Raw genomic sequence first — 18,862 nt, forward strand, 5'->3', positions numbered from 1 at the left:
CCTCTGGTTGAGCGTGATGGAAATCCAACTTACTCTTAGAACATCTAATGCAAGGGACGGGCAGGAATGGAGCTGGGTCTAGGGAAAAATAGAATTCGGAAGCAGAACACTATCAGGCCTGTGTCTGTCACTGTCTCTGCTTGTCTCTTCATGCTGGCTTAGTCTTTGTCTCTCCACAGAGCAGCTCTATCTATGTGGCAGAGAATATGAGTCTTGAATTTTACATCTTACAGTTTCAGCCACCAGAGAGGGACTAACTCAACTCTCTTGGTCCCAAGTCCAAAACTCCTAGCAGGGGGGACCCATCAGTCTAGCTTGGATCAGGTGCCTACTCCAGGGTCCATCAGGCCATGGGGGTAGGATTATGTTAAGAGCTGAATATCTTTCACAGGAGACGTACGAATGGGATGATGGATGGGGGCAAGTAATGGGAGGTTATGCTAAGCAGACACCTCATAGTTGTCTACTACAGTGACTGTGAACCCTGGTGCCCAGCGTGGGGCCTGAACATAGGAGGCACAGGACACAGTTGGCTGTAGACAAGGGGAGCATGAGGAAGGCTGAGAGGCTTTCGGTCCAGACTTACAAAGCAGGAGCATCAGGCCCACCTCCACTCCTCGGCATGGTTCTGCTGGCCTTAGCAGATCTGGGCTTATCTTAGGCCGTTCAGTCTAGATCAGTAGCTTCCAGCTCCTGAACTCCTGTTAGGATCACCCCCAGACAAATGCTCAAGGTCAGGTTAGGTCTGACCAGCCTAGGCGGTTCCCCTCTGGGGCACAGGTTTGTGTGTGATCACGTTGCTCTGAGAGTTGTTGAGCCAACTTGCTGGGGCCCTCGGGCAAGGCATGAAGTAGGAGGGTGCCACCTTAGCCAGGGACCCACCTGGGTCCTACGAAGTGGAGTTTTAGGAAAGGCAGCCCCCTGATCTTTTTGTGTCCACAGACCTGGGTCACATCTTCAGGTTCAGAGAATCTGGCTTAGAATCAGCAGAAAAGGTGAGTGAGGGGTGGGGACTGCAAGAGGCCCCACAGCTGGAGCAGTTGGGCTAAAATAGCCAAGGGTAGGGTCAGGATGAACACCTAACTAGGCTCAAACCAGGGATCTAGGATCTAGGATCTAGGATCTGTTTTAGATCTAGGATCTAAAACAGAGACTAATCCCGCTGGCCTTGACTCCTGTTCCAGCTGTGCCCTCAGCTAAAAAGATAAACTTCTGCATATCCTTTCCCCCGTCTGTCCCAGGGTCAGGCCCTATGTGACCATCAGGGAACTTCTTGAAGGAAGGATGAAGCAGGGCATATAACAAGGGTCTGCTCAGGCCAAGGGAGCATTCTGGGCAGCTTCCTAGAAACCCAAGTCCTGGCAAAGCAAAGCCTGGAATTGGAAACTTGGAACTTGAAGAAACCATTTTATTGCTGGGGAATCAGGCTCAATGCATGCATTAGGGGAAAGGCGAAGCTGCTGTGATAGACCCCAAACTGCGATGGCTTGAATAAGATGGAACTTTATTTCTCTCTCTCATAACACGAGGTAAGAAGCTCAGGTTGTCAGGGCTGCTCTACAAGGTCACTCGGGGACCCAGCTTCCTTCCACTTTGTTTCCCTGCATCCTTTCCGGTGTTGTCACCTGCATAGTCCAATCTGGGTATTGGAATGTCTGTATTCTAGCTTATGGGAAGCGGGGAAGACAGGAAGCCCTGGATAAGCAACGTCCTTGTACACAGGAGAGGGAAAAGTAGCTCATATCTCTCCTGCCTACAGATGAGAATAGTAAGTTGTCTATACCTATTTGCAAGGGAAGCTGGGAAAGATAGTCTCCAGTTGGGCAGCTGCCCTGGAGGGAGGGGAGAATGGAGGCTGGGGACACCAACAGCAGTCGGCCATGCTCAGGAAGGGGAAGTTGCCTGAGATCTGCATTAAGTAGTGTTCGAACCTGAATCAGGATCCAGGCCTGAGCCGTCACCACCAAGTCTGAGAGGCCTCAGGGCAGCACCACAGGCTCTTTGAGGGTCTGAATTAGCAGCCGGTCTCCAGGCTGTGTGGGTGACTCAGTCTGCTGGGCTGGGGCATATTTAGTGCAGGCCCTGAGTAGTGGCTGACTGTGACCTCCAGCCCTGACAGGACTCAGATATTTCTACGACTGACCACAGAAGGGGCCCAAGTATGAGGGCTCAATGCCTGGCTTGGAGAAACCCAGGCAGGTCCTGGGTAACAGCAGCCATAGAGGACTATGTGCTTCCAGGGTGATGGATTTTTCTCCAAACTTGTATCATTTGGGAACTGGTGGGGCCTCTCAGACAGGCTGGGCGTGACAAAGAACCCCTTGGGCATCTTCGATTTGGGAGCAGGGGTAGGACAGAAGGACCCCACTAGATAGAGGCTGGAGGAAGCAGACCAGAGGTGCTTCCCCATCAGCCTCACGTACCTTGGCCCCTGCCTGCAGCATCGGGAGGACGGCTTCTGGGACGCGTGTGCTGTTGGGACATGCGGCTGTAGCTCCAAGGGGACCACCTGCATGTGGGCGTGTTCACTCTGGTAAGCTTGTCAGGACACTGTCTGTTCTCTGGGACTGAGTCACAGTGCTCAGCCCACGGGCCGGTCGGCAGGAGTCCATGAAGCTCTGGGACCAGCCCCAGCCCCACGAGTACGTGGGGATGCCCGGCTTCAGAGATCCAGCCCAGGATCACTCCAGGTGTTCAGTCCTCCGTGGACAGGTGATTAGGAGGACGGGAAAGGGAACAGAGGACCCTAATCACGCAGGATGATTATTCGGGATTCTGATTGGGATTGGGATTCTTTTTTCTTTTTTCTTTTTTTTTTAAATAATTTATTTATTTTTGGCTGTGTTGGGTCTTTGTTGCTGCGCGCGGGCTTTCTCTAGTTGCGGCAAGCGGGGGCTGCTCATCGTTGCGGTGCGCGGGCTTCTCCTTGCGGTGGCTTCTCTTGTTGCAGAGCACAGGCTCTAGGCGTGCGGGCTTCAGTAGTTGTGGCACTCGGGCTCTGTAGTTGTGGCTCGCAGGCTCTAGAGTGCAGGCTCATTACTTGTGGCGCACGGGCTTAGTTGCTCCGTGGCATATGGGATCTTCCCGGACCAGGGCTCGAACCCGTGTCCCCTGCATTGGCAGGCGGATTCTCAACCATTGCGCCAGCAGGGAAGCCCATGGGATTGGGATTCTGAAGCTGCCGATCAGGCTGGAGCTTGGTTGCTGGGGTGGCTGTGGCCTCAGAGGGCACAGTGGGGCTCCAGGACGCCCCCGTGGTGAGGGTCTCTGATGGGTGGGAGGTGCAGAAGAAAGCCATTTGGAGACCGAGTGTGCCACTCTGAACTGCCAGGGAAGCCTGCAAGCTCACCAGCACCACAGAGGGCCCTGTCATCACCAGTTCTCAGAACAAGCTAGATGACTAGATAAATACAAGGGTGGAGGGAAATATGTGAGGAGACAAATCCTCCCAACTGTGGTTCGGGTGGTGGCTGTGAGAAGGGCAAGGACAAGTTCAGAATCTCAGAATTGGGTTAGACCCCTGGGCCTTCTTGTCTGACCCATTTCTCCCCCAAAGCAGGAGGTTGGAAGAGAAGATGCAAACACTTACAACTTAACAGTTTTTCTTTGATCCCCGTCACACAAATAAGTATACAAATAACTATGTAATTAACTAGATCGTTGTGATAAGAACTATGGAGGAAAAGCAGAGGGCCCCGCCAGACTGTAAGAGGGAGATCTAACCTAGTCTGGAGGGGAGAGGCCACCCTGATGAAGAGAGTGACATTAAATCCCAGACCCACGGGGTGAGCAAGAGGTGGTCCAAATGAAGAACGTTCCATGTAGATGAAACAGCGAGCCTGCAGGCCCTGAGGCAAGCAGTGGTTCAGACAATGACAAGGGCAACGACTGCAGGTGGGAGCAAGTGGTGGGTGCCCGTGATGGGAGATGCTTCAGGAGACCCTACTTGTGCAGAGCCAAGGGACAGGCTGGGGATGGGGGCTTTCTGCAGAGAGCAACCGGGAGCCATTACAGCTCTGACGGTTGGTTGACCAAATCTGATCTGCATTTTGAAGACATCTCCTGGCTGCATACAGGGTATGGAGGCTATATTAGCGGGCCTCAGGGTGGATGCAGGGAGGCTAGCAGGAAGCTCTTGCAGCAGCATGCAAAAGATAACGGTCCCTCAGACTAGCGCAGTCGTGGTGACTGTGTGATTGGAGGGAGTGTCAAAAATGACTCCAATTTATTTCTAAATTTTTTAAAATTACAAGTTACTTACTTATTATAAGTAATGAAAAGATTCTAAAGGTACACAATGAAGAAAGTTGCTACTTTGCCCTTAACTCCCGCCTTCCACTCTCACCTGCTAAGGCCACCCTGCTGACAGCCTGAACAGGAGCAGCCTTGCACATCTTGCCTTTGTGTTCATCTAAGCAGAGAGAGGTTTTCTTTTAAATGGGATATTACTTGCTACTTACTCTGCAACCTACTTTTCTCGCTTAACAGTACATCACAGACACCCTTCGCAATTCCATAGCTGTAGGTCTAACTCCCGTTTTAACAGCTGCATGATGTTCTTCAGCTGGGCTGTACGACAGTTTATTTGATCATTGAGTGACATTGATATCAGATAGTTTCCAGTTTCCTGCCACCACAAACAATGCTGAAATTATAAGGCTACCCTTAAATACGGGTGATTTTCCTCCATAAGATATATTCCCAGAAGGAGAATTTCTGGGTCAAAAGGTATGTGCGGGTGGGATAGGGAGGGTGGGAGGGAGACGCAAGAGGGAAGAGATATGGGAACATATGTATATGTATAACTGATTCACTTTGTTGTAAAGCAGAAATTAACGCACCATTGTAAAGCAGTTGTACTCCAATGAAGATGTTAAAAAAAAAAAGGTATGTGCATTTCTAATTTTAATCAATAGCACCAGGTTACTTGCCCCAAATTGTATCAGATAGTGCCCGATTACTTGCTCAGCAACAAATGAGAGCGCCCATTTTCTCACATTTCTAACAGACCTTAAATTTACTCTTAATTTTTTTTCCAATCTGATGAATTAAAGTAATGAAAACTTATTTTGCTTTAATTTGCATTTTCCTAAACAATAATGAGGGTAAGCATTTTATTGGCCATTTAGATTTCCTCCTCCCGCAACAGCCTGTTCATACCCTATTTCCATTTTTCTTTTGGGCATTTGTCTTTTTCTTTACAATTTATAGAAACTCTTTGTATATACAACATTTTCCCTTTTATTGTTTTATATTTTGCATATATTTTTCTGGTAAATCATTTGTTGTTTTTCTTTGTTTATGGTATCTTTTGCCATCAAAGTTTTTTTTTCTCACTGTTGTGGCCTCTCCCTTTGCGGAGCACAGGCTCCGGACGCGCAAGCCCAGCGGCCATGGCTCACGGGCCCAGCCGCTCGGCGGCATGTGGGATCTTCCCGGACCGGGGCACGAACCCGCGTCCCCTGCATCGGCAGGCGGACTCTCAACCACTGCGCCACCAAGGAAGCCCGCCATCAAAGTTTTAAAAATTAACTTAGTATAATGTCTATCCTTTCTTTTGCTACTCTTGCAGATATCCCCCACCAAATTTACTCATGTTTTCATTATCCAAATCTATTCCATTTTTCCTTTAAATTTCTTCTAATATTTTCATTGTTTCATTTTTGTATTAAAATCTCTAACCCATTTGGAACATAATCTTTATGGGAGTGGGTAGGGATCCCATTTGTTTCTTCCAGATGGATAACCAATTATGGTAGCACCATTTTAAAAAATAGCTTTATTGAGATATAATTTACATACCATACAATTTATCCATTTAAAGTGTACAATGTAATGCATGTTAGTGTATTTATAGATGGGTGAATCACCACAGTCAACTTTAGAACCTTTCATTACCTCAAAAAGAAACCCTGTGCCTTTTAGCTGTCATCCCACTATTAACCCCACTCATCTGCTTTCTGTCTCTACTGACTTGCCTACGCTTGACATTTTGAATGAATGGACTCATATAACATGTAGACTTTTGTGACTGCCTTCTTTCACACAGCATAACATTTTAAAGGCTCATCCATTTTGTGGTGTGTATCAGTACTTCATTCCTTTTTATGGCCCAGTCATGTCCATTTGTCAGTTGATGGACATTTGGTTTTTTCCCACCTTTTGGCTATTATAAATAATGCTGCTATAAACATCACTGTACAAATTTTTGTGTGGCCATGTTTTCAGTTCTCTTGTCTATATACCTAGAAGTGGAATTAATGGGTCTGGTTTTCATAGAGGAATTCCTTGTTTGGGGAATATTTCTTGTCAACAGCATTTGGCTATATTTTATGTTTTAACTTAGACAAACTGTTTTTTGATAGGGAAATCCAGTCTCTTCACATTTAGTGTAATATACTGATATACTTTACTTATTCCATCTTATTCCATATATTTGCTGTTTCTTACACACACACACACACACACAAACTTCTTTTTGGTTACTTTTGCTGGCTTGGTTGAAATTCTGCTTTACTTCCAGATTTCTGGTATTAAGAACTGAGTGGCAGGTTTACTGGAACAAGATGAAGAAAGATTTGGGAAGAAATCATGAGCTCAATTTGGATTTTAAATTTTAAGATACCTTTGAAACAGCCAAGTGGAAATATCAAGGGGGCATTTGGAAATACTGGAGTAGAACTCAAAGGAGAAATCCCGAGTAAGGGCTACACACCCCAACAGCCGTGGACAGCACCCCAGGGGAAGGTGTTCGGCAGGGGGAGGTGGGCCTTTCTGTCTAACACCTCTCATCTCATAAGATAGGAGGTGACATCATCTGCTGAGACTTCAGAGGAGCAGGGGGATGAATCAGACAGTTGGGGAGACAAGAAGAGAAATGAAACAGAAGTTCAGGAGCATGGACGAGCATGTGTGGCTTCAGGAGACCTTCCGGGCAGCGAGGGGCCGTGGGAACAAAGCCTTTGGTTGGCCTGATATTAATGAGGCCCTTTGCGTGTCCTGCTGATCTCCACTGCCGTCAGGCAAAGCTGGCAGTCGGGGCTGTTCCGGCCCATTCCTGCTCCCACAGCCTCTCCCTTCATGCCAGTCACATAGCAAAAGCAGGTTGGAATATGGAGCCCATACATATGCCGGGTACCAGATCTTACACATTCACAACAATTAGCCCGAAATTCTCATGCTCTGATTCTCTTCTTCTGGATCCTCCTCTCCAAAAAGGTGTAAGACCTTCTAGGAATGCTTACATGTGTTATCCAAGTGCCCTCTGGACACTATCAGATTTGGAGTTCTGGATAAAGCCATTTTCTCTCTAACAGTCCCAGGGTTGGGAGGTAGGATTGATGGGCTAGGGATACAGATGCCTCCCATATAACGAGAGCTGCTTCCCAATACTCTTGCCATCTTGTCGTCCATTGCATGCATGTGCTGCCACCAATGCCACCGAGCTGCTGACCCAGTTGCTCTTGTCCCTCTCTACAGTTACCTTTTGTTCCTAGTGACCAGCTCTTTCAGAGGAGGCTTCAATACTAAAGCCGTTAGTGATATGCTTCCTCATCTGCACCACTGCCCACTTCCTATGGGAGTGCCGGGTAGAAGTGGGTCAGGCCTAGCTTTGCGCCATACCTGGAGTTGCTGCCCCTCCAAACTCCAGGCCTTTCTACTCAGTCTAGGTGCCCATGAGGATCTCCTTTCAGGAAGCTCACTGTCTCTCCTCCAGCGTGGTTTCTGCTGGGGACCTTGATCCTTACAGTAGGTCTGTCCATGTCTGAATCTCAGGGATGGACTGAGTTCAGTGTCCTTCACCAGTGCTTGGGGCCCATATAAATTCAAAGATGGGCTGGGCATCTGTTTCAGTATCCCTGACCACCCATTATGCTTAAACTCTCTGAATTTTCTCTTCCTCTATGAAAACCAGGAGGCTGGTCTTCTAAGAGCTCACACAGGCCCTTGGTGTGAGTGAGGGTGGGGGCAGAGGAGGCTGGGTGCTCAACCCTTCAGGCCGGCCTCCTTGAGTGTCAGATCTGGCCAAGCAGATCACTCAATTCCGGGGCCACGCGAGTCCACATAGTGCTTCTGTGCAAACTAGCAAAAAGTACCCTCTTTTGGTGAGTACAGCCCATGTCAAGCACATGGCTTGGAGAGCAGAGAGAGGGCAGAATTTCAGCCCCCTCTTGTCCTGTTGGCCAGATGCCCTAGTGCCAGGAACAGCCGGCACCAATCCAGGCAGTGGCCATGCCCAGCAACACAGAGAAGCATGGAGATCCAAATATTAGATCCAGAGGAAGCGTGCAACTGGGTTCTGGTCCCATGCCATCTGAGATCCTGGGGAGGGAGGAAAGACGGTACCCAAGGTTCCCTCCTTCTGAGCCTCCATTCTTATATCTGAATCCTTCCCCTGCTTCTGCAGATCGCATTTTCTCCAGTGACCCAGTGTAGACTCTTCATATGATATCTGTCCTTCCACTCCAGAGGAGAGCTGAAACTCTGCCCTCAAGGGCTGACCTTATACTCCAGGGCTCAATGGAATAATCCACATACCACTCAGTCATCCAGACTTCACATAGAGACACTCACTTAGAGAAACGTAGGGGTGAGGTTTCCTTAGAGGGCTTTGAGAGGTGGGCAAGGGCTTTCTAAGCAGAGGGATGCCATGAGAAGAATCACTAGAGCAAGAACCTGCAGGGTGTGTTCAATTACAGTAAAGCAGTCCAGAGGGGCTGGAGTGTGGGATTGTTGTTGGAGATCAATAGATAGCAATTGAATTGAAGTGAAGGGCAGTGGTGGTTACAAAGGCTTCCCCAGATCTCCCGAAGGGCCTGAAATGATAGGATAAGTAGTTAGGGCTTTGTTTTATGGACAAAGGGGAGCCATGGAAGCTTCTTTTTTTTTTAATTTTATTTTTTGTTTCTGCTTTATAACAAAGTGAATCAGTTATACATATACATATGTTCCCATATCTCTTCCCTCTTGCATCTCCCTCCCTCCCACCCTCCCTATCCCACCCCTCCAGGCGGTCACAAAGCACCGAGCTGATCTCCCTGTGCTATGCGGCTGCTTCCCACTAGCTATCTACCTTACGTTTGGTAGTGTATATATGTCCATGCCTCTCTCTCGCTTTGTCACAGCTCACCCTTCCCCCTCCCCATATCCTCAAGTCCATTCTCTAGTAAGTCTGTGTCTTTATCCCTGTCTTACCCCTAGGTTCTTCATGACATTTTTTTCTTAAATTCCATATATATGTGTTAGCATACGGTATTTGTCTTTCTCTTTCTGACTTACGTCACTCTGTATGACAGACTCTAGGTCTATCCACCTCATTACAAATAGCTCAATTTCGTTCCTTTTTATGGCTGAGTAATATTCCATTGTATATATGTGCCGCATCTTCTTTATCCATTCATCCGATGATGGACACTTAGGTTGCTTCCATCTCTGGGCTATTGTAAATAGAGCTGCAATGAACATTTTGGTACCTTGAGCAGGAGAGTAGCAGGCGCAGGGCTTGGCACCAGGAAGATGACTCTAGCAGCTTGTGCTGGATGGTGAGGATGAGGATTTGCCAGACCCAGTCATGGCAAGGCCATGTTCAGTGCTCATGGGAGACCAAGAGCAGCAGATGTGGGAGATCATCCTGAAGAGCACCTCTGAACAGTCTGCTTTTCTTTACTGAACTGAATATGATTAATTCAGTCATTTCACAAACTTTTCCCAATATGAACTATGTGGGTCCATGGGCAAGGATGGAGGAGGGCAGAAGGAATCAGGATGAGCCCTCCCTTCCCCCCAGCCCTCTCTCCACCCCTCAATCAGAATGTGTTTTGATAAGTGGGGGCTTGGGGACAGCATAAGGGTGACAAGCTGTGCCTCCCCCACCAATTAAATTTTTTAAAAAGCGGCTATGGAAGGAGCGAATATTAGTTTCCTGATTTATAAAGCCAAATGGATTAAGCTCATTCATTGCCTGAGGAAACAAAAAGGAAATCTTCAATACCTCTGTGCACATTGAGAACAGGAACAATACCGGTCTTTAGAAAGCAGAAACCTAATTTGGGGGAATCAATTACCCTCTGTGTCCCTGCCTCTGTGGGCTCTCTCACTGGCTCTCTCTCAATAGAGATTTCCTGGGAGGTAAAATGTGGAGAAGTTGGTCGACCATAGGCACACCCTCCGTTCAACCTTACAGACAGGAGGCAAAGAAGTAAGGTTTGTGGAATTGGGTGGGGGAGTGTGCCTAGATATCAAGCACTTGTGGAAATGGAAGGGGGCGAGCTGGGACTCAGGAGGGCTTTGGAATAAACGCTGGAGAATGGGGGAAGTATAGGGATGTGCAGTGAGAGGGCGAGGGAAGGGGATGATGGGAACCTGAGGTTTATAACTGGGGGGAGGGGGAGCATAGTCCAGTCGGTGCACAAACCGGTGATGGGGGGAGGGGGACACTGCCCCAACCTGGGCACTGCCTCCTGATTCTTCCGGTTTCTCTTGTGTGGTCTGCACTTGCCCTTGTGGGTCTGAGCGTGCAGTGGGCAATGGCCAGGCAATTAGGCGAAAAAGAAAGGGGATGGGTGCCTACCACAGTAGCCAGGGAGTCACATTCACAGCCACACACAGAGGCACTCGCACAATCTCATACATTCCTGCGTTGGGGCTCGGACCCTCGCCCTCAGTCCCCAGACTCAGAGCCACACCCAGCCCGATGCACTGACAGTCGCACACGTAAAGTCCCACACTCACGAGGACAGGGTCACAGACTCAAAACGACACCCCACACACTCCCACCCGAAATCACACACATTCCGCCACCCCTAAGTCCCAGCTGAAGCTCACACAGTGGCTCACCACCCCACACAGCCCACACTCCGGCATGTGATCACACACACACACACACACAGAGTCCTCACACGCACACACTCTGGCTGTGCTTTTGTGTTTTGTCAGAATTAATGAGAAAAGTTCCCGTGCCCTGCGGGTAATTAGTGTCCTTGGAGTTAAATAAGCTAATGGCGTGCACCTCTGGCCCAAGCAATTATGTTTGTGTATTGAATAATTGATTCAAAGGGGGGAAGGGCCGCTAATCAGATCTGAGCATAATGAATTGATTTAATTAACAGGGGAATCTGAGGGGCCCTGGGAAACGCAGGCTTCACTCGGCTGCGCGAGCGCTGCCAGCGCGCAGAGAAGGGCGCGCGGCGGCGGCGGCGGCGGCGGCGGCCCGGCTCGGGCAGCGGCTGCCGGATCGGCTCGGCGATCCCGGCCCGGCTGATGCGCCCCAGCCCCGCCCCGCCCCGCCCCCGGGTTGCGCCCGCCCGCGCGAGCTCCCTGTCCGCTGGGCTCAGCTCCCGGCGCCCGTCCGTCCGCCCCCGTCCGCCCGCCCCCGTCCGCGGCAGCGCTAGCCGGGCGCGGAGCCCGCGCGGGGCCGACTGGAGCAGCGCAGGCGGGCGGCGGCGGAGTCCGAGCCGCCCGCCCCTCTGCGTCCTCGGCCCGGGGGGGGAACCATGGTGTTGGACCAGGAGGACGGTAGGTGCCCGGGGACCCGCGGGCCGCAGGGTGGGGGCGGCGGCGCGGGCCCGGCCGAGGCCACCCCGCGCGGCGGCGGCGGCAGCGCCCCCGGCTCCCGGCTGCCTCGGGCCGCTGGGCTGCTTCCTGGAAGCCGGGCGGTGGAGGTGCGCGCGGGTGTGTGTCGGGGTGCCGGGCTCAGTCCCCGAGGCTTCTCAGGGGGATTAGGAAGTCACACGGGCCACCCCGAGCCCGCCAGCCCCGCACGCTCGGGCCGGGAACTTTCTCACTGGCTCTTGTCGCCTCGCAGACACGGGAGCGCCTCTCCGATCCGCGCCGCGGGCTTCCCCGCAGTGCCCGCTGGCCCCAGTCTCCCCGCCTCCCACTTGGGTATCTGCACGCCCTCCCCCTTCTGCACCGACTGCAGAACGGCTCCCCCAGGGGGATGCCCAGAGAACTCGGCACTGTCCTGGGGTCCCTTCCGTTCTGGAACTTCATAGCTGCGGGATGGGTGACATTGCTTCATCCCTGGCAGGGCTGGGGAGGACGCTCACCATCAGCTCCCCCAGTCCAGCGTGTTGGGAGGTGCTCCGCTGGCTAGGGCCCGTGGATGGGCCATATATCCAAGATATCAGGGCCGGATTCACCTTGAAGCTAATGAATTATAAGCTTCAGAGTCCTTCTGTTGTAATTTGTATTAGTGATCTACTGTTCCTTTCTTAACCCCCCCGACCCCAGTTGCATAAGGAAGCTTGGGTCTCCCAAAATCTGGACCACCCCTGGATCCAGCTCACACCCTTCCCATTCTAACTGCCAGCCTCTCAGGAGGGGTCACAGTGCTGCTGGCCCAAGGAGCACTGCCAGTTGCTAGGGCAGTTATTTGGTGCCCAGGAGATGGAGCCCTGAGGCAGGAGGCTGGGAAATTTGGGGGTGGGAGGCAGCTGCTGGTGTGCAGGGGAGGGTCTGGCTGCCTGGCCTTTCTCTCCGGCCCCACTAGTCCCTTGTCCCACCCTACCACATCCCACTAGGGTGATTAACTGTCCTGGTTTGCCCAGGACCGTCCCTGTTTTAACACTGACAGTCCTGGATCCTGGAAACCCCTCAGCCCCAGGGCAAACTAGGACATTTGGTCGACAGCCTATATCGACAGCCTTCTCTGGGCTGTTGTGCAGGGGTGGATTGGACTTCATCAAGTGAGTGGGGAGACTTGTTTTCTGGAGTGCAGATTCTGCCTAGGCACCCACAAAGCCTAATAAGTTATAACTGCAGCTTCTTAGAAGGCCTGTCCAGGGCCTCCAGAAACCAAAAGAGGAAAAGTTTGCCAACCGTGTACTTCTCCACTCTAGCTGGTTGCAAATCTCTGTGCATGGGCTGCTTTTGTGTGAGTCGGGGGCAGGGCAGGGCAGGGCATCTGAACTTGGCCAGCAGGTATCCTGATTGTTCTGCAAAGTCTGTAGATTCACCCTGTCTAGTCAACTGTGGCGGCCACAGGGAAATGGCCTTTGTCACTCCAAATACCCCTTTGAGTGTCACCTGTGAGGCCAGCTTGTAACCCCATCTTAGAGACAGCTGCACTGTGTTGGGAGCAGGGCCCTCAGGCTGAGGCACATCTGACAGGCTCTACTGAAGGGTTCTGGAATATCTGGTCTGCCTGGGCCCTCGGGCACCAAGTCTCCAACCTCCCCCCCAACCCCCACCCCCGATGCAGGAATCCTTCCTCAGGACTTTACTGCCAGGTACAAGACAAACTGCTAGGACCTGCCCAAAACTTTGTAAAGCAGCCAGGAGCACCCCCTCTTCCCTCACCGTAACCTAGGGGACTGATCAAATGGCCTTCCCCTGCCGTCCCCAGAGGCATTTCAAGGGCATTTTGGAGCACTCTTGGCAGTATGGAAGTGAGAGTATATGCTCATCACCTGTGGAATGTGTCAGGTGCAGACAACCTCCCCCAGCCCCAGGGGATCCGAGGACTGCACCCTGGTGTTGTGGGCGTGTCCCTGGACCTGGAGGCGTAGGAGTGAGCATGGGCGTGGGAGTTACCTGCCTGCACAGCAGTTACCCATAAGCTGAGAGGGAGGCCGTTGGATGAGCCAGGCTCGTGTCTGGGTTTGTAAACCCAGCAGGCCTCTTCCTGGCTGGGAGCTCAAGTCACCCAAACTGTCCAAGGCTTGCCGGGTAGCTCTGTGAAGCAGAAGGCCTCTGCAGAGGCCCTTCTCCAGGTGAGTGTGGGAACTCAGTGCTCACCACTGGGGCTGCAGAGAGAGCTGCCTGTGGGCACAAGCAGCCAGCCCTTCACACACAGCACCGATCCCCTGCTCAGTACCCCAAGACTGCACCAGTCCCTGGGGTGGCATGCAAGGCCTCTGACTCCCTAGAGGGAGGCTGGCTGGGTGGCTGCTAACTGGGCACCCTGGGGGCTGGGGAGAGCTGGTGTTGGGACGGAGTCCTGAGCACAACACGTGGATGAAAGAGTGAGCAAGTGGCCCCAGCTGATGGAGCCCAGGTGTGTGGGTCAGGGCCAGACCCTGAAAGTCAGGAGAAGCAGCCCTGGAGGTCAGGAGTAGGGCTGCAGCCCTTGTGGAGTGAATACCTGCAGGTAGCACAGAGGTGTCTACAGCAAGAAGCTACCCCTTGCCAGCCTGTCAGGCCCTGTGCTTGCTACACTGTCTGGCCCCCTCACTCAGGCTGGGGTGAGGGGCTGCCACTAAATGTGCCCGCGGCAGCAGTGCCAAAGCCTCCCTCAGACCCTCAGGGTACAGTTCAGCTGCAGTGACAGGGGAGAGATCAAGCTCGCAGTCCTGAGGGATGGTGAGTCTGAGCAAAATGATATATTTAACATCAAATATACTCAAGGACTATTAGGATTAAGTATTCAAGATGAAGGGGAAAGCGAAACTCTCTGAGCTGCGGAGGAAGCAGCTCATTAGAAGCAGCCTCTCTTCTGTTTTCTCAAAGCTTGACTTTGCTGCCTACGATAGAGGACCATAGACTGCAGCACCACTCCCCCCGCCCCCTCCCCAGTCAAGCACCCTGCACTGGGGCCTCCCAGGGCTTAAGGGGCATGACCTGGCCTCCAAGTCTCCTTTGTACCCACTACGTCCCCTTCCGTTGTCTGGGGTGCCACAGTTCACAAAGCACATTCACATGCATTATCTCCTCTGATCCCCGCAGCAACCTTGGAGATAGCAGAGCAGGTCTCCCACTTCACAAACAGGGAAACTGAGGCCTGGGGAGAGAAAATGACTTGCTAAGGTCCACTGTTGGTAATAGGCAGAGATGGGATGAAGTCTCAACTGGTGGCCCTTTGCCCCTCCAGGGACTCCAGCTTCCTTCTCCTTGCCTGGGTCTAGTCCTCAGAAGAGACTGTGGGGATGAGCCTCTGACACATCTGTGTGGAGAAAAGCCATTAAGATTTTCATGCCATCCTGGAACTCTGTACTGTCAAGGAAATAATGCTCTTGATATTGAAGAGAGGCCTTCCTGGAGTAGGCAGCCTGGGCACCAGACCCAGGGCTCTGGGAGAGAAGCAGGGTTCAGAGGGAGAGGAGATGAACACTGTCTCCCTTCCTGCCTCCTGAGTTACAGAGCAAGAATTGTCAACTCTGCAATAGCAGGAATCTTTGTTTTCACTGCTATATCCCCAGGGCCTTAAAATAGTGCTTGGTGCATAGTATATGCTCAATAAATAATTGTGGAATGAAAAAAAAACCTTTAAGGCCATGCTGTGCTTGCTCAGAGAGAATTTGAGACAGGATCCCATTCTCTATGGAATCAGGATGCTCTTGGGAGGGGCTTCTGGGGTAAAGGTGGTGCTGTAAGACACACAGTGGGAAAATTTGTGCCCTGCAGAGGGTTAATTTTACCAAACAATCCAGGAAGCACCCAGAAACCTGGGGAAGAGGAAGTAGGAAGGGAGGGCACGAGGTCAGAGAAACATTGCCCCGTGGGAGGGGGGCAAAATCAAGGCTGAGGGGCTGGGAGTGACAGACAGGTGTGGTCCACCAGGCAGTTACTGGGAATGAGGACCCTGGGTCCTGAGCAGAGCCACACGCCGAGTTGGGGCCGACAGGCCTCCAGGCGGCGCTGCGGAGCCGGGCAGACGCGCGTCTCCACTCCCCATTAACCCGGGAGGGAGGGGGGCCTCGGGAAATGTGTGCATTTATTCAGTAGCAGGAGTGCAAACCTCATACGTTGAGGGAGAAAGGCAGCGGGAGACGGCCGCCGAGATTCCCCCATCTCTTTGAATATAATTTTAGATTGAGATTCAGATTAAATCCGAGGGGAAAACACTTTATGAGGCTGAAAGCTGTGTCGTTGCCAGAGCCAGGGTTATGAGCGATCAAATGCAATTACATTAAGACAGATTATACTGGGCAAATTGAGCCATTTAGAAGGTGAGAATCAAAGAAACGGCTCTGATCCTCTCTTCCCCCTTCTCTCTCCCTCTCCTTCTCTCTCTCTAAATTGCAGTTCATAGTTCCTTGCAATTCTGAGGCACAAAAGTAGGTGAGACTGCTTTTGTATCTGCGAAGTGCTTCACTCCTGAATGTAATTCTAGCTGAGTGCAATCTAGGTTAAGAGCCGGGCAAGCGGGTAATTAGAGCCCGCTCGCTGCCCGAGGACCGGCCGCCCCGCCGAAGCGCGCCCGGAGCCGGCGCCCTTCTCCCGGCCGAGCCGAGCTGCGGCTGGACACGGAGCGCCCGAGATGATGGTGCTGGACAAGGAGGACGGTAGGTGGCGGGCGGGGGTCCCGACTCCCCGCACACCCGCGCCCTCCGCCGCGGCGCGCGGGAACACACACGCCAGGACACCGGCGCCCACACACCGGGCTGTGCCGGGCTTGCTGGGCGGGCGGTCCGCAGGGCGCTGGGGCTGGAGCCTGGGGCGGGGGGAGGACCGAGTGGGACTGGCGTGGGGAGATGAGGGAGCCCCGGGCTGCGCGGCCCCGGGGCCGGGACAGGCCGGACCGAACCGCGGGAGGGCGAGCTGTGCGCCGGCCGTGCGATGCTCTGCGGGGCCGCGTGGAGGCTCCGGCTGCCCTCCGATCTCGGCGCAGCAGTGGTTTCACGTAGAGCGTTTTCGTCTTTGCGGCTGCTCCTCTCACCGCAGCCATCAGCCTCGCGCCGCCCGCGTAACCCGAGAGGCGCTGAGCGCCGAGCAAATCAGTGGCTTCGGGAAATCGGACTCCAGAGCTTGCGGCGAGCGGGCGCGCGGAAAGACGGTGGCCGCCGGGTGCCCGGCAGGCGAGGGGAAAGGCCGGCCGGACCCTCGGGGAGACAGCTGCCCGAAAGCTTGGTGAGAAAAAGGGGTGCCTCCAGTGATTCCCACTGTCTCCCAGTGTGATTCTCACTGTCTCTTGAAATCGGAGGCAGGAGTTTGGCCCAGAGGAAGAAAGTGTCCCGCTCCTGGCCAGTAGCACGAGTGCAGGAGCGGCATGGACGTGCCCTGGTCAAGAGCCTCGCTGCGCCCGAGAGGTCAGAACAGAGGGACCCATGGTGGTCCCACACACCCCAAAGCCTTCCTGACTGGGAGTGCCCTGCAGTAATTGTCCTGGTATGTGCAGGAGAGGTTGGAGAACCCAGTCCCCTTGAGGGTAAAACCAGGAGTGCCCTGTGACCCAAGGGCAGCCCTCAGGGTCAAGAGTGGCCATCCCCTGGCTGTCCCAGGCCCTCCTGCCCTGTAGGGGAGGGTTACCTGGTTTGTTAAGTTTGTTAGTGTTGTCGGGAGGGAGATGTGAATGTAATTGTTAGCATCCACGCCATCACCTGGGTTCTACTGGTAAGGAACTGAGAAGGTGGGTTTTCCGTGAGTCAGCGGAAATCCTCTTAGAGTGACATCTTCTGACCTCCGCTAGTGAGTAGTAGAGGTCTGTGCCCTCTTGCTCTCCAGGTCAGTGGTGTTACTGACGTGGTCACTTGGTGAAAATCTGAAGTTAAGTGACTTAAGGTCACACAGGATGTTCACTTTGCTGCCATCATGTGCTGATGCCCCTAGCCTCCCCTCCCACCTTCTGAGACCTCCAGCAGGGAGGGACATTTAAAATATCTGGCCTGGGGGTGGCATGTGCAGGAGCTCTGTGGCCCTCAAGGCCATTTCTCAGTGTGAGTGTGGAAAGAGAGGGAGGGGGAACTAAATGCTCTGGCCAAAAGAATCCATTGTCCAGGGTCTGGCTGGGGTGTGACATTCATCTCCTTATGCTTTTCTCTCTTCATGGACCCCTCCCCTGGAGCCCCATGTGGGCCATCAGAGGGCTGGGCTGGTGCAGTTGTGTACAGATTGAAAGAGAGAAGAAGGGATCTGGGGTCAGGCCAGATAAGGAGGGAGGAGACCTTGATTTAGCTCCTTTCTCCACTAACTCCCTGTGTAATCTCGGACCAGTCATGCCCATCTCTTCACTTTCCCTCTTGGTAGAATGAGGAGCCAGGGCAGAGGGTCCTTCCGTGGTGTTTGGAGGAACTCCCACCCTGGGGAGCATGTGGAAATCAGGGTATGTCTTTAGCAGAGATTGTTTAGCATGCTTGGCTCCCCAGGCCCAAGCCAGAAACCCAGAAGACCCAGGCCCTATACATGGGCGGCCTCAGGCAGGGAGACTGGTCTCCCGCCAATAAGACGACGCCACCACCACCACCTCGGGTCTTGCACTCTGTGCAGGCACCAAGAGTGCCCCGGGCTTTGTGATACTAAAGGTTTCCAGATGAGCCCTGAATGGGAATGGCTCTCTGGAGATCATTTTAGCCCATCTCCTGCCTACACCCTGGGCATATGTATTTTCCCTAGTCTTCACCAGACCTGTGGAGGAGAGCTCACGCTGCCCCACAAGTCCCCCACCCTGTCCAGTCTAAACCATATGGTGCTCTGTACTGTTGCTGCCACTGAGCTCTGGGACACATCACAGCACAAGGAAGAAGGCTGGCTTAGGCCCTGAGGAGCCATTTGCTCCTTGTCCTGCTCAGCCTAGAGCTGTCTTCCAAAAGCAACCTTTCTGCTCATAAAATCCACCCTCCACTCCCCACTGGAGTGAGTCTAGCATCTCCTGGTTCCAGGAAACCTTGAAGGTGGTACCTTCAGTTGGGGGGAGGGAGAAAGGCTCTGGATATACTCACCCTCCCCCCACACCTGCTGCCTAAATCCTTCCTTGCACTTACGCCCTCCCAGCAGGTGGCCGTCTGGGCTGGGAGTCAGCACTGGTCCCCAGGGCCCCCAAGGGGTGTGTTCCTCAGGGCTGCGGACTGCACCCTTTGTCTGGCTGCAGCGTGAACTCAGGCTCCTATTAACCACCCCCAATGCCTTTTCTCCACCTGACAGCATCTTGTCGGAAGAGGCCGGGGCTCCTCTGGTTGAAGTCAGGTCCGCCAGCTGCTGAGGACCA

At 52.9% G+C, this 18,862-nt stretch overlaps 1 protein-coding gene across 4 annotated transcripts in view; it reads left to right on the forward strand.

The window, feature by feature from the left end:
• Positions 1-18,862, forward strand: part of LMO1 (LIM domain only 1) — a 56,082-nt gene that overhangs the window by 4,586 nt on the left and 32,634 nt on the right. Inside the window, exons 1-2 of one of the 4 annotated variants that reach the window (XM_030831310.2) lie at positions 11,378-11,514; positions 15,964-16,223. The exons of 1 other annotated variant lie outside the window; for it this stretch is intronic. In XM_030831310.2, coding sequence (XP_030687170.1) covers positions 16,199-16,223 — 25 coding nt within the window. In that variant the 5' untranslated portion in view covers positions 11,378-11,514; positions 15,964-16,198. Of the gene's footprint in view, positions 1-11,377; positions 11,515-15,651; positions 16,224-18,862 lie in introns of those variants that run through there. 2 more of the 4 variants (XM_030831312.2, XM_060304441.1) reach the window with 2 other exon arrangements.

The sequence above is a fragment of the Globicephala melas genome, chromosome 8, assembly GCF_963455315.2.
Source record: "Globicephala melas chromosome 8, mGloMel1.2, whole genome shotgun sequence".
NCBI classification, from domain to species: domain Eukaryota; kingdom Metazoa; phylum Chordata; class Mammalia; order Artiodactyla; family Delphinidae; genus Globicephala; species Globicephala melas.